This window comes from Miniopterus schreibersii (assembly GCF_964146895.1).
Source record: "Miniopterus schreibersii genome assembly, chromosome: 1".
NCBI classification, from domain to species: Eukaryota; Metazoa; Chordata; class Mammalia; order Chiroptera; family Miniopteridae; genus Miniopterus; species Miniopterus schreibersii.
This window is the reverse complement of record NC_138101.1, coordinates 103,802,696-103,816,512: the sequence shown is the minus strand read 5'-3', so window position 1 is coordinate 103,816,512 and position 13,817 is coordinate 103,802,696. Positions and strand designations below refer to the sequence as shown.

The following is a 13,817-nucleotide window of genomic DNA, read 5'->3' as shown; positions in this document are numbered from 1 at the left end:
ACATTGCAAGAAACTGGTAATAATGTTTATCTTTGTAGAGGAAGCAGAAAGGGCTAGAATGAGAATGTGACTTGCTTTTCACGGTTTAATATACTATCAAATTTAACTTTTTATTATCCATGTATTTTTAATTTTAAAAACTAATTACTAAAATATGTAAATGAAACCATTTGAAAATTCCCATTCATAGAACTCACTTCCGATTTGGATGTAGAAAACAATATAGCACCCACTCTAGCAAACAAAGAAAAGGCCAGATTAACTAGAAAATAAAAGTTTTAACTCATTAGAAAGCTGGGGACATAAAGAAACCTAAATGAATAAATCTCCAGAAGTGCTAAGTAGTCCTTCATAGGCTAGAAGAGACCCATGGCTACTCAAAGTTCTAGTTGAAAGAGGAATACGTTATAGGGCAATAAAGATAAACCAGTAGAAATTTAACAAAATTTTAACAGCCTCATTAAGCCTGGCATGACATTATAATCTAGAGGACCCAATACCACAGAAAAAGCCTGCACCCACCAATCAATCCTACCTTTTGGATTGTAACCAAATACAGTGAAGTAATAGATCAAAAGTGTAAAGGGGATGGGTAATAGAAGAGTTGAGACAGATCACTCCTGCCTGTGAGGTGAGTGGAGCCTCTCCCAAGGGCAAGATACCCTTTCAAAATGAGGGGGCAAGGCAGGAATGCTGAGAAATCCATCAGAGGTACTCTTGAAGGCTAAGAATGGGGCTGGAGAGCTCAGAGACCCACTCCCAGGCACTGTAGGCATTCATTTTCAAAAGAGTAAGTGTAGGGCAAATACAGGAGCTGAGAAAAATACCTCCCCGCTTCTCTATCCCACTGACAAAAAAGAAAACAAAACAAAACCACCATCAGAAGAAAGAAACTTGGGAGCTAGGCTGTAAAGCAGAGAGATATCTCCCACATTTCCAAAAGCTGACAGCTTAGCTATGAAGCAAAGTTGTATCTCTGACACCTTGCCAATGCCCAAAACCAGGCCCTACTGAAAGTAAAGTTCATATTCTGCCTTCAAAATATTTGAAGCTAGTGGTTAACTGAATCAAACTAAAGCAGCAATAGAGCCCAGATATAGGCCAAATATACATCAGATTGATTGAGCCACTACTCAAGTGTCTGAAAGAAAAGTGGGCATGCCTCATTTAAAGGTAAGTAATATCTACTTGCCTGTTCTGTTTTTCTTTTTTTAACACAAAATGTCCAGAATTCAATCAAATATACCAGACATCTACAAAAGCAAGAAAATGAGATCCATGGTCACAGAGGAAGGGTTCAATAGAAGCAGAACTAGAGATGACCCAGATGTTGACTGAATTATCAGTTGCGATTGTTAAAATAGCTTTGATTAAAATGTTAAAAAATCTTGTGGGAAATGTTAACAACATGCATGAAGAAATGGACGATCTTAGCAGAAGCATGATAATTATACAAACATAATGAAATGCTAGAAATTAAAAATACAATGTCAGAAATAAATAATTCATTAGATAGGTTTAAAAGGAAAATATTAGGGAACTTGAGTACAGCTAAATGGAAAGTATCCAAATTGAAAACAAAAAGAGAAAAGAATGGAAGAAAATCATGTGAGATCTGTAGGATAACATCAAATCATCTAATATATGTGCAATTGGAGTCTCAAAAGAAGAGGAGAAGTGACAGAGTATGGAACAAAGAAATACTTGTAGAGATAATGGCCAGGAAATATCCAGTATTAATGAAAGACATCATAGATCCAAAAGATTCAGTAAACTTCACACAAAGGAAAATATACCTATGCATATCATAATCAATCAGCTAAAAACCAAAGATAAAGAGCAGATGTAACCTTGGGGGAGGGAGGATATGAACCACATTTTAGATAAGTAAGCAAATAAAAATAATGGATGACATTTCACCAGAAACAAATGAAACCTGAGGACAAATAAATGACTTATTTAAAGTAGTGAGAGAAGAAATTAAAGACCAACACAGAATTCTATATCCAACTAAAATACCCCTCAAAAATAAAAGTAAAATATATTCTCTAACAGGTTAAAGCTAAGAAATTTATCTCTAGAAAAACTACAATAGAAGAAATGCTAAAAGAATTTCTCCCCACTCCTCTATCCCACTGACAAAAAAATTTGTCAGGTGGTACCTTAGATTTGCTGAAAAATATGAAGAGCAATAATAATGAAGTATTGTGGGGAAGAGAATAGAGCGCTTAGAAATAACTATACACACATATGGTCAGTTGATTTTCGACCAAGATGCTAACCAATCTAATGGGTGAAGAAAACTTTTTAAACAAATGTTGCTGGAATAATGGAATATCCATGTTCAAACAAAATAAACCTCATTCTGTACACAAAAATTAATTTGAGATGGATCATATACCTAAATGCAAAGTTCCAAACCATAGATGTGAAACCTAAAAGCATTGAGATATATAATAGACCATCTATGATACATCATAGTAATAAAATCTCGAACCATAAATTTCTAGAAGAAAATATGTTCTTTGTGACCCTGGGGTCATAAAACCATAAAAGAAAAAAATTGATAAGGTGGACTTAATCGAAATAAAAATTCCTGCTTGTCATTAAAAAAGTGGATAAGCTATAGTCTACCAAAAAATCAAAATCAAAATCACAGCACGTATATTTGTCAAAAGACTAATATCCAAATTCACAGAATAACCATAATAGACAATCCAATTTTAAAATGGGAAAAGATGTGAAAGACATACAAATGTAAAATAAGCATATGAAAATTGATTGTCATTAATCATTAGGGAAATGTAATGTAAATAAAATCAGAGTTAATTCATACCCACAAAAATGACTAAAATAAAAGGCACTGACAACAGTAAATGTTGAGAAGGACAAGGAGCAATTGGAACTCTCATATTTCATTGGTGGGAGTAGGAAATGGTAAAAGCACTTTGAAGAACAGGAATGCAGTGGCTTAAAATGTTAAATGTACACTTACCATATGACTCAGCAATTTTCTACTCTTAGTATCCAAGAGAAATGAAAACATGTATCCATAAAACAAAAACAAAACAAAATCTTAGGAGAATTTATATAGCAGTCTTATTAATAACTGCCCCAAGTTAGAAACAACATAAAAAATCCATCAATAGGGGAATGAATAAACAAACTGTGGTATATTTATAAAATGAACTGCTACTCAGCAATAAAGAATAGTTTACCAATAGATAAAATACGGATGTCTTTAAAATATTATGTGAAAGAAGCCATATCCAAAAGACTAAATATTATGACTCCATTTATATGAAGTCCAAAAACAGACAAAATTAACTTTTAATGGTAAAATCAGCAAATGATCATTGGAGTAGGGAAGGGAACAGGAATGATTTGAAGGATGCGCAAGAAAACTTTCTAGATTAATGGTAATGTTCTATATCATCTTTTGGGTGGTTATAACAAGGTGTATACAGTTATCAAACTGAACACTTAAGATGTGTGCAGTTCACAATATATGTGTTGATTTCTATATAGAAACTTAAAGATGAGTGGAGGATTTCTACTTCAGGAGCATCTTTCCCCAATCCTTCACTGATCTGTTCTGTGATATTTGGGCTCTAGTCTGTTCTGGGCTAGGGCCTTAATTATGAAATTTATCTTTGAAAGCACACAGTCCAGTGTCCTACTGAAACAGCATTTAGAGATCTGTGAAGCAATTTCATTTCCTCTGAAATTGGTTATTCATTGGTTACTGAACTAATTTGACCATTGTGTAAGGCACTGTCTTGTACAAATGTTGGATTTAACATGAATAGATTTAATGAGAGTTAACCTACTCTATTGCAAGCTAGTCAAAATAATGGAAAGTTAATTCTTCAAAGGCATGAAGAACACTATCACTCTTCATTAAACCCATTCTCTAGTATTTGCTCCATGACACAATGCTCCAAACCAGTCAGAGGAGTTTTGAATACAAAAATCATTTCCTATTCAAAGCAGGCATCTTTTCCAGAGCAATTAGACACTCAGGTCATTCCTTCTCCTCTGTTAGAAAACACTTTAGTATTTGCCCTTGTTATGTAGAAATGGACCACAAGTCAGGATCATATGGTAGAAATTTATACAAGCAACACAACTTTGTTCATACCAGGAAGACTAGCAATTAGGTTATACAGTGGTACCTCGGTTTTCAAATGTAATCTGTTCTGGAAGACCATTCGAGTTCTGAAACATTAGAAAATTGAGGGATCAACAGGCGACAGCTAGGCCTCAGGATCTTGCACTGAGCAGAAGCCATGTGGCATGTTTGACTTCTGAGGCGTGTTCAAAAACCGAAGCATTTACTCCCCGTTTACGGCGTTTGTAACCCGAAATGTTAGCCAAAGGAGACGTTTGAAAACCAAGGCACCACTGTAAATGACTTAAGAGCAGATGTAAGAGCTTACAATTTTAGAGCATTCCATTAGAATGTCTACTGCCTAAATGGGCCCACAAGAGGTCCTCCATAAATGCCGGTTATCATTTTATGCTGCACTCCTTTTGAGAAAATGCTGTGACCTGCAGAGGTGGAAGTACACATTGGGAGTCTCCTTGCAAGAGGAAACTGGGAAATTCAATAAACACTGGTGGTTTTGGGTAGGGTCCCTTAGAAAACTTAGGATGAAATCATGCTGTGTTTACTCCTCAGGAATCCCACCTTGCCAATTGATTCTGGAGAGCCAGATCCTCACTGCACAAGCCCCAAATTCCCAATTCTAAAAAAAAAAAAAAAAGCCATTTAATGTGCAGCAAAGTGGCTCCTAGGACACTGCTCTGTTATGCATACAGAAACCAATTTTAGGCATCAGAAGGAAATCTACTATAGCGACTTGATTTTGTATTCTATAATCACCTTCCAAATTCCCACCCTGAATACTCCATGGCAAAAGGCATGCAGCTTGAAAAGACCAAACTTTTACACAGGTGTAGTCAGTGAGGCGGGATATACAGGTGCCAAGTAAGACACCAAGTCAGGAACTGTTACTTTGTGCAGAATATGAAGTCAAGTCATTAGTTTGAAATAGGTAAGACTGGCCCTCTGAAGGAGGTTTGGAAATGAGGTTTGCTTCTTAACTGTCATTAAAATGCTAGGGTGGCTCTCAAATGTAAGGTAGGAAATGTATAGGCATCTGAGGTTAACGAGACATGTTTTGAACAGAACCACCAAAAATAAAAATTGGTCAAGGAGTCTCCAAGGCAATCTAAGGCTGTTAAGTTCCACCTAACCAACCTATGTAATTTTAGAGGGTGCTGCTGGAAAGCTGTTTGAGAATCAGCAGCTACAGTGTAATGAAAAGATTATAGCGTAGTGGTCAAAATGTGCCTCCAGCTCTGCCATTAACTGGCTGGGTGACCTTGGACAATCCGAGTCTCAATGTAGAAAACAAGGTTAAGAGCTTCAGACAAACCAACAGGCCCTTTTTTCACCGCTGTACCTCCAGTGTCTAGATCAGTGCACAATAGCATGGGTGTTGTCTGAAGGAACCTAGGTTTGAATCTTCATTCACCACTTACAAAACGATGACTTCTGGGAAATCACCTTCAAGCTTCTATTTTTTTATTTATAAAATGGAGATGTTAACTATCTCATAGGATTGTGATTTTTTGAAAAGATGAACATGAATATGCACAACCCAAGGACACGAACAATGGTGGGGAGATGGACTGGGGAGGGGGAAGGGACGGGGTGGAACGGGTCATTGGGGAGAAAAAGGGACATCTGTAGTACTTTACACAAAAATAAAATTATAAAAAAATGAACATGAAGCATTTAGTAATAATTTTAGTTCAGAATTATCTATTATATAGTATTCCTTACATTTATTTCATTTCAGGGCATTTTGGTTTTGTCCAACACAGCTTTTGTGATGTGCAGCCAACAAACCATGATCTCTGAGATCTGTCTCCCAACCCACAGGGTTAAGCCCCCCAAGAGCCACATTTTTATCAATGAGCTGGACCCAAGGGTCTGTTTGGTTCTGTCTACCTGTGTCTGGAACAGTTAACATGAAACACCTGGAGTTATAGGGTAGCTACAGGGAAAGCAAAAGCTGTCAGAATGATGTGGATGTACTGATGGCAAACAATGCCAGTTCAGGAATTCAAAATGGCTTTCTATGCATATATGCGTAACCCATGGACACAGAGGATAAGTGTGGTGAAGGCCTGGGGGGGGGGGGAGCGGGGTGGAGGTGATCAATGGAGGGGGACATCTGTAATACTTTCAACAATAAAGGTAAATGAAAAAAAAGCAAAAAAAATGGCTTTCTAGTTCTTGGACCCAATCTCATCCTGCCTTTGGGAGTCTATGAGACAGTTCTGTATCCTTATTTGTTGCTCAAATTAGTCCCAGTATTCTTACTGCCTGTAAGTAGGCTGTTTTCCTATTGTTTTTGATCCTCACAATAGAATGAACATAAGGAATCAGACAAGCATGACCTTGCCATATATTCTCTGTAACTTCTAAGGGAGTTAATAGCCTACCAACCTGTTTCTCATTTATAAAATAGAATACCTACTTTGTCACAGGGCTGCTTAGAAGATACAGATAATATAAGGCATCTAAGCAGCGCACAACCAATTATAGCTCCTATTACTATCCCCATTTTACAAAAAGGAAAACTATGCCTGAAATGTTGGTATCTTTCGACTATACCATACTGGGGATAAAAACAGGAAAATAAACTGTCTTAACACACAAGACCATTAAAAGAATTAAACAGTGAGAAACTTGTAACTTAAGTGCTCTGATTTGACAAATACTTAATGACAGCTTTGCTTATAACCATACAACTATGTTGGCTCAGACTACACTAATTTAATTTCCCAGCTAGATTTCTCTCCGTTGGGCAGAGAATACATTGCTACTTGATGTGGACATTCTACTCCGCTTGTCAGTCTTACAGTTCTCATAGTTTTGTGAATTTTCTTCAAAGTGGACCACTTACTGGACAACTAACAAATTAGACATTTCACACTAGACCCTTAAAAGGCACCATTCCACAAACCCCATTGTTAGGGCCTGCAGTGTGGCCCTTTCCTGAGCATGTGAATTTGCCACGAGTCGGATTGATTTTCCCTTGTGTTGAGTGCACATCTATACTCTTTGAAACTACAGAAGTGTTTTGATAAATGGCCTGAATTGTCTGCAGGTCTTCAACTGCATTGTACAATCATCAGGGATGGGGGTGGTGATAGGGCTTTAAAAAATTAATGCCCAGGACACAACCCAAAGCAATTAAGTCATAATCTCTATGGGGTAGGACTCAGGCACTCGTTATTTTGTTCTTGTTCTCTTGAAGCTTCTTGGTGACTCTAATGTGTGTCAGATGGACAGTAGCCTAAGTTGCAAGCTAAGACTAATGCAAGTTGAAAAATTCTATGGCACAAGTGCAGTTTTAATTTGACCCACATTTAAGAATATTGTAAATCAGTTGCCAACATTTCAAAATTGAGAGAATTCACAAAAAGTGTATTTCACAGGCTCCTATCAGAGCCCATTTGGCCAAGGATAGTCTAGTAAAATATTTACCTCACTCTTGCAGACATCTGAGTTTGAGACTCCTGAATTCCTGTGGTAATAAAGTTGTGCTTTTGGCATTGTTGTAGTTGCTACATATCAATGTGTGATCAATTTATATACTAATTGGCCCCTACTCTAAAAATGGCCCTAAAATGCATATCTATGGTTTAATCATAGTCTGAAAATTGCTTTTCAAAAGAATCTATTATTTTCCCTCCCTTAAATGCTACTGACTAGAGAAAGATTAACAGTTGCCTTGAAAATTGGATTTAATTCCACAAAAAAGCAAAAATGTAAAACTCAGTTGTCTTTACTTCTACACTAGGCACAATTTGATTACTTCTAGTTGACCACTCGCAAGTTAGCTATTTCATCTTGGGTAACTGAGTGGAGAAGCAAATTCTCTAAAATAAACCAGAAATACACCAAAGAAATCTGGGTGTGTGTGTGGGGAATCTTAAGGGCCTACACTTTTTCCTTTTTCTGAAGGAGTCAAGATTTCCTCCAAATGCTTACTACTTATCTTCTTAAAGTGCCATAGAAGAAATGCTGAGAACAAATGGATAACAGCTGTTCTGTGTTTTACCAGTTATAAAAAAAATTCTGTAACAAGTACCAGATGACTATTCAAAATTCTTTTTATCAGAAATTCATTTGTATACACACACACACACACACACACACACACACACACACACACACACACACATATCTTTATGAGACAGACAGAAAGTCTTTGATGTGGTTTAACAGCACACCACCATAGCCAAGAACCACCTTTCCTGGTACTGAATGTTAGGTCATTCTGAGATCAGATTAAGAAAATATAATACAAAGCGGTAATGCAATGTTGATTGAGTCCCAAATAGAAGAAATTATGAAACCTTGGGCAAGTTACTTAACATCAGTGAACCTTATTTTCTTCTGTAAAAAAGAGGAATTCTTACCCCACTTGCTTTAGATAAGTTAAAGTGCTTTGAAGATAAAAGTGATAAATGAACTCTCATAATTATAGATCCAAATAAGACCAAGTTAAATTGTCCTAAAATCTGGACTTGGCTAGAATATCAATGACAACAATCTCCAACCTGGGACCTTCTTTAAGACAACTCTCTCCCCATCCCTATGGGAGATAGCTTCTAAGAGTGAGCTAAATGGAAATAACAGGAGTTTTGAGGTTGAGAATAACTTTTAAATTATTTTATCTTTAAAAAACTGACAAAGATCTACTAAGCATCTAATATGTATCACTGTTACAACACAAATAGCAATCTAAATTCAACGTTCAAGACAGAGAAATTGGAAAGCTTTCAGAAAATGCTCTGAAGGCTTTATTAACGAAGTTAATTGTTGGGATGGTCTCATTCACAGTTCCCTGCAAAGAAATGAAACCAAATCTTAACATTTTATATTAAGTAGGAACAGTGAATAAGGCACATAATACAGGTGATTGTTAGACCACCTGTATGTCTTTTTTTAACTATAAAAAACATAAGTAACTAATGGAATAACAAAATAAAAGTTTATTTTATTAGAATTAGGAATGTTCTTTCCCTCTGGGCAACCTGAACAGTCCAGTTACAATGAAAATCTAAGAACAGTTATTTTTCCACAGCACAGGGTGCCTATGCACAAAATTACAGGGTTAGGAGCATTTAATCAATTTAGCGATCTGATTGTCTCACCAACCCACCCCCTCCCATCTTCCAAGTGCTCTATACCCAGGATTTGTAACTAAAAGAATTGGTTATATTAAGTCCTTTTCTCTCTTGTATTAAATTTCAGTTCCTAATCATGGCTGAATCACATTTTACACTGCACATTCAACCATTTCAAATCAAGTCAGTCAATCTTGGATCTGTTATATATGTGTTTATGTATACATGTGTATTTAATATATTTATTTAAACGCACATAAAACACATACAATCTGGGTCGCAGCAAGTTACACAGAATTTAGTTTGATAATATTATATGCTACTCAGTTTTACCACTGTGGTTTGTATCCTGAGCTTTGGATCAAAATTTTATTATAAGTCATTTTAAGTCCATCTACTGCTCAATGAATTGTTCAAATGAAGCATGCACTTTTCAAGACAATGTAACTGCCCTCAATAAGACAGGGAGACCCTGGTGCTAACGTGAATAGAGCCCTCTTGATAGAAAGACTTAGACAAGTGAAATGGGGAAGCTGTCGTACAATATGGCTTGCCTATATCCCAGCTGGGGTAACAGAAGCTACTAACAATGAAAGCAATTAACTCAGGGAATACTGTCAAATATGCAGATAGTTGTTAAAAGATTGGAAGTAGAAAAGGCCAGTTCACCTTGATCCATACAAGTCAGGGAATGCACCCATAACTGCAATACCCTCAGAAAATATGCCAACACTGAAACTAGAAAGTATCTTTAAAAAGCACTGTTCCTCCATGGGTAGGGGCTGATATTACGAAGTGCACACACAGTTTTTGGATACTTGTTGCAAGGGGAGCGTGTAATGACACTCAAAACTAGATACTGCAGTTATCTGGTTAAGATTTTTAAAAAATATCACATATACACAAAACATTCTGATTAAGGGGCCCACATATATCTAGATAGCAACTCTGGCTGCTTTTCAGACACCAGGGAAAGGAACTTATTCAAGCTTTCTTAAAAAAAAAATCTCCTTAGTTTGATAAATGCCTTTTAAGATTGATGCAGTCATTTAAAATAAAGTTAAAACGTGGGAGAAGAGGACATCGAAGAAGCAGACACTGCATTCAGATTTGCACCTGAGGTGGCAAGGGAGAGGGGATTAATGGATACAGATAAAGTTGATCCTAAAGCAACAAGTGGTTTAAGGAAGCAGCATAATGTACTCAGCAAACATTCACTAATTTTTGATGGGAAAAGAACAGTTGCAAGTACATCTCATGTAACAATCTTTTCTAAAAGGAAAAGTAGGATGATTCAGCAAAGCCTAACTTAGGCAAAAGGCCAGAGGAAAGTGAGCCTACTTCTCAATGGAGTAATAAGATGTACAATACAAGAGTAGACAAAGCTGCCTCACAAATGGTAAACACTCCCTAGGCGCAAGACATTTAAAGGAAGACAAAGAGGTACTCAACCCAAACTGGTATTTAATATTAAGACCTCTTAATCTAGTTGCCTAGTTCACTCTGCACTCCTGTATTAAACTGAAAAGATTTAGTTAGGGATGCTGACCTGCTGAATACCACACCCAGAATGGCCTAAACAGGTATATAATTAATAAAACCACCACCATCCTTTACTTTTAACATAGCTCTTAGTAGAAATTTCATAAAAATGGATATCACAGCTAAAATGCATTATTAATTTTCCTATTTGTTGACAACAGAAAAGAAGCACAGTCAGTGATTTCTGTTTAAATGCACTAGATGGGAATATCATGTTCTAGGGGTGTTCGCCTTCAAACTCAACCCACAGCAACACACACAAGCAATTTTAGTATTTGCCATTTTAAATTCACAATCTGAAACTAAGTGAATGGCTATTTATTTATATTTATATTTAAAGCAAAAACATTCTATTTGACACCCTAATGTAAAGAAAGGGTGAGAGGAGAGCCACAACTAAAATCTTAAAGGCTCAAAGCAGCAATTAAAGGGGAAAAAATTGAAATGTTTCCTCTGGATGGATAGGGAGCCTAGGAAGCCTTTACCGGTGTGCATGACGTGAGCACACAAAGGCTTACATAGATGCATGAGGCCATGAAGGGGAATGAGGCTGAGGAATGGGTCTCTCTTGAACTGCAGCAACTAAGCCCTCTGTTGTTGCAGCCCTTACCAGGCCATGGTGCTGTCAGAGCTTGACCTCCCTGGCCCTGATCAAAGCACTGGGAATTCAAGGCAAGAGGCCCATGACCAGCAACATATCAAAACCAGAAAGGGTAAAGTAATCTCAGGAAAGGAAAATCAAAGAGCTCTTGTCTTCCAGAGGTGCTAAACCAACATTTTTTTTTTTATCCCAACCTTCAACACTGGAAAGATAAGAAAACTGAGGGGGAGAAAAAAGGGCAAAAAAAAAAAAAAAAGCACAGCAAATAGACATAATCTTGGAAGATTTTTAAAGAATAAATATTTTTTTGTAATTAAACATTATGCAAACACGTGCCACGCTTGCTTTGTCCATGCATATGCGCTATATACAATTTTGAAAAATACTGTGTTGTCCTCTTGTTTTAAAAGTCATATACAAAGTTTTTTTTTTGTTTTTTTTTTTAATTCCGCCTGCTGCCTATCCCCTTCCCACCCCAAGAATTTTCTTTACAAGGAACTAATCATCATTCACTCATTACCTTGGGGTATGAGAGAAAGAGTCAGTCTCTGTGTATAGGTGTATTTGTATGTGTAGGGGATGAAGGGGAAGAGGTCCTTTACCAAAGTACAACAAAATGGCTGGTTTGGGCATGAAAAGCAGTGTCAAGGACCTGTTTTAAATTTTAACTGTACTATACTCAGGGAAAAGAAAAAGAAAAAAAACGAGTCAGCTTTGAGAATGAAGCTACAAGTTAAAGTTGGAGGGCTTTCAGTGTGGTTGCCACACTTTTGTTGGCGGCCTAGAATACTGTTGTACAATGGTTTATCTACCTTTTTTTATTACAATATAATTTACTTAAATTTTCCGTTAACAAACAGAATTCTGGTACTATAGACCAGCAGTGTCAGAATGGGCTTAGTGCCTCCTTGTTTGTGTTTGTTTTGTTTGTTTTAATTGCATGAGCACTCTAGATGGTAAAGTTTTCAGAGTTCATTTTATGCAGGGCCATTCTCAGTCCTCAATGTACTCCCACAGATCTTTTTCATAGCCTTCATGCACATGCTGTAACAAAACCCTTCGTCGACTCTCACAGTATCTGTAATCAGAGAGAAAAAGAAAACGTTGTCAGCCTCCAGTAATTAAAAAAAAAACTTATTCTTTAGGTTGCCCCTACATTTTATCAAGACTTAGAACTACACACCTGTTTTTAATAGCACATTTTCAGGTTTAGATGTAAAGACACAACAAAACTGTTTCTAATTTTAAAAAGGTATTTTTTAAGAGCCATGATTCCCAGTTTGGGAAATTTTAGAGCAATAAAATGTTAAAAATTCCTAAGGACCTTAGAAATCATCTGATTCAATCCTGTCATTCTACCTAGAAGTAACAGTTTCAAGAAGTAGTAATTTCAAGGGTTATTTATTCACACTTATAAAATCTTTGTTAACTGTGAAAGTACCATAAACACAATGTAGTAGCTATAGTTGGCTAAGGGATGTAAAAATATTACTTAGGACTAAATCTCCAAGTCTTCCAAATTCCCAAAGGTTTCTACTACAATTAAAAAGGTATTAGTATTTGCCAGATAACAACTTTGGGGGAAAAACCTCCACATGGAGAAAGCAAATATTTTACATTTTAAGCTTAAGAGAGAGCATATCTTGAAGTGCTATCTACCCCTGCGACAAAGTAATCTCTCCTTAGGGGGGGGAAAAAAAAATCTAATAAAAACTCTAAAGAAAACCTGGGTAGTTCACTTGTCAATAACCAGGATCCCCAGGGTAAGACCAGCATCATAATCTCATCACTCATCCTAATGGCCATTTGCCCTTTTTAGGCTCTTCCTTGCAGGGCAGCAAATAAGTTGAAAGGAAGAAGCAAAATCAGCTGGCAAGATACTGCTGAAATGGCTGCTTTCCTCTGCTAAATTTAACTAGCACTACTATCTGTAATTTATTGCCCAAAGGACAGAAGTAACCTATGAGAAACATAGCAGTAGCTTAGTTAAACTGGATATGCTAAACCCAAGTTTCACTATTACCTAACTTCAGCACTAAGGCATACCAGACTACCAATGGCACAATCTTTTGCTCAAAAACTATTAAAAAATCTCACCTGTACTTATCTTGTACCTTCTGCTTTATATCCTGTAGAGAATCTTGGGAAATATCTCTTTCAAGGTAGCCCGAAAGCACCTCTGTGGCATTCTCTAGATCTGCTTGGTTATTCTGCAAGAGGAGGAAAAATATATAGTAAATTTTGGCTTTAAAAAAAAGCTGAAAGATAAACCAATCTTAGCTGCTTCCTTACCTAGAGACTGTTTTCAACACAGATGCCATAATGTTCACTGGTGGTTTTAACTGCACCTGTAAAGCTCTTTATTGCTTTTGCCTCTAACAACTTGTTCTCTCTTTTCAAAGACAATCTGTTATGCCCTAGCTGGTTTGGGTCAGTGGTCAGAGCTTTGGCCTGCGGACTG

The 13,817-nt window shown here is 36.7% G+C and overlaps 2 protein-coding genes across 5 annotated transcripts in view; both read right to left on the bottom strand.

Annotated features, from left to right (window-relative positions):
* Positions 1 to 3,128, bottom strand: part of BBS4 (Bardet-Biedl syndrome 4) — a 158,720-nt gene extending 155,592 nt beyond the window's left edge. For all 4 annotated transcript variants that reach the window (XM_081130026.1, XM_081130024.1, XM_081130027.1 and 1 more), the window contains exon 1: positions 2,996 to 3,128. In XM_081130026.1, the coding sequence (XP_080986152.1) occupies positions 2,996 to 3,046 (51 nt within the window). In that variant the 5' untranslated portion in view covers positions 3,047 to 3,128. The remainder of the gene's footprint in view (positions 1 to 2,995) is intronic.
* Positions 3,129 to 9,060: 5,932 nt separating this feature from the next.
* The window catches only part of ARIH1 (ariadne RBR E3 ubiquitin protein ligase 1), a 135,260-nt gene continuing 130,503 nt past the window's right edge, over positions 9,061 to 13,817 (bottom strand). Inside the window, exons 13-14 of the mRNA XM_081129902.1 lie at positions 13,454 to 13,566; positions 9,061 to 12,434 (exon numbers count right to left, since the gene is read on the bottom strand). Of these exons, the coding sequence (XP_080986028.1) occupies positions 12,350 to 12,434; positions 13,454 to 13,566 (198 nt within the window). The 3' untranslated portion in view covers positions 9,061 to 12,349. The remainder of the gene's footprint in view (positions 12,435 to 13,453; positions 13,567 to 13,817) is intronic.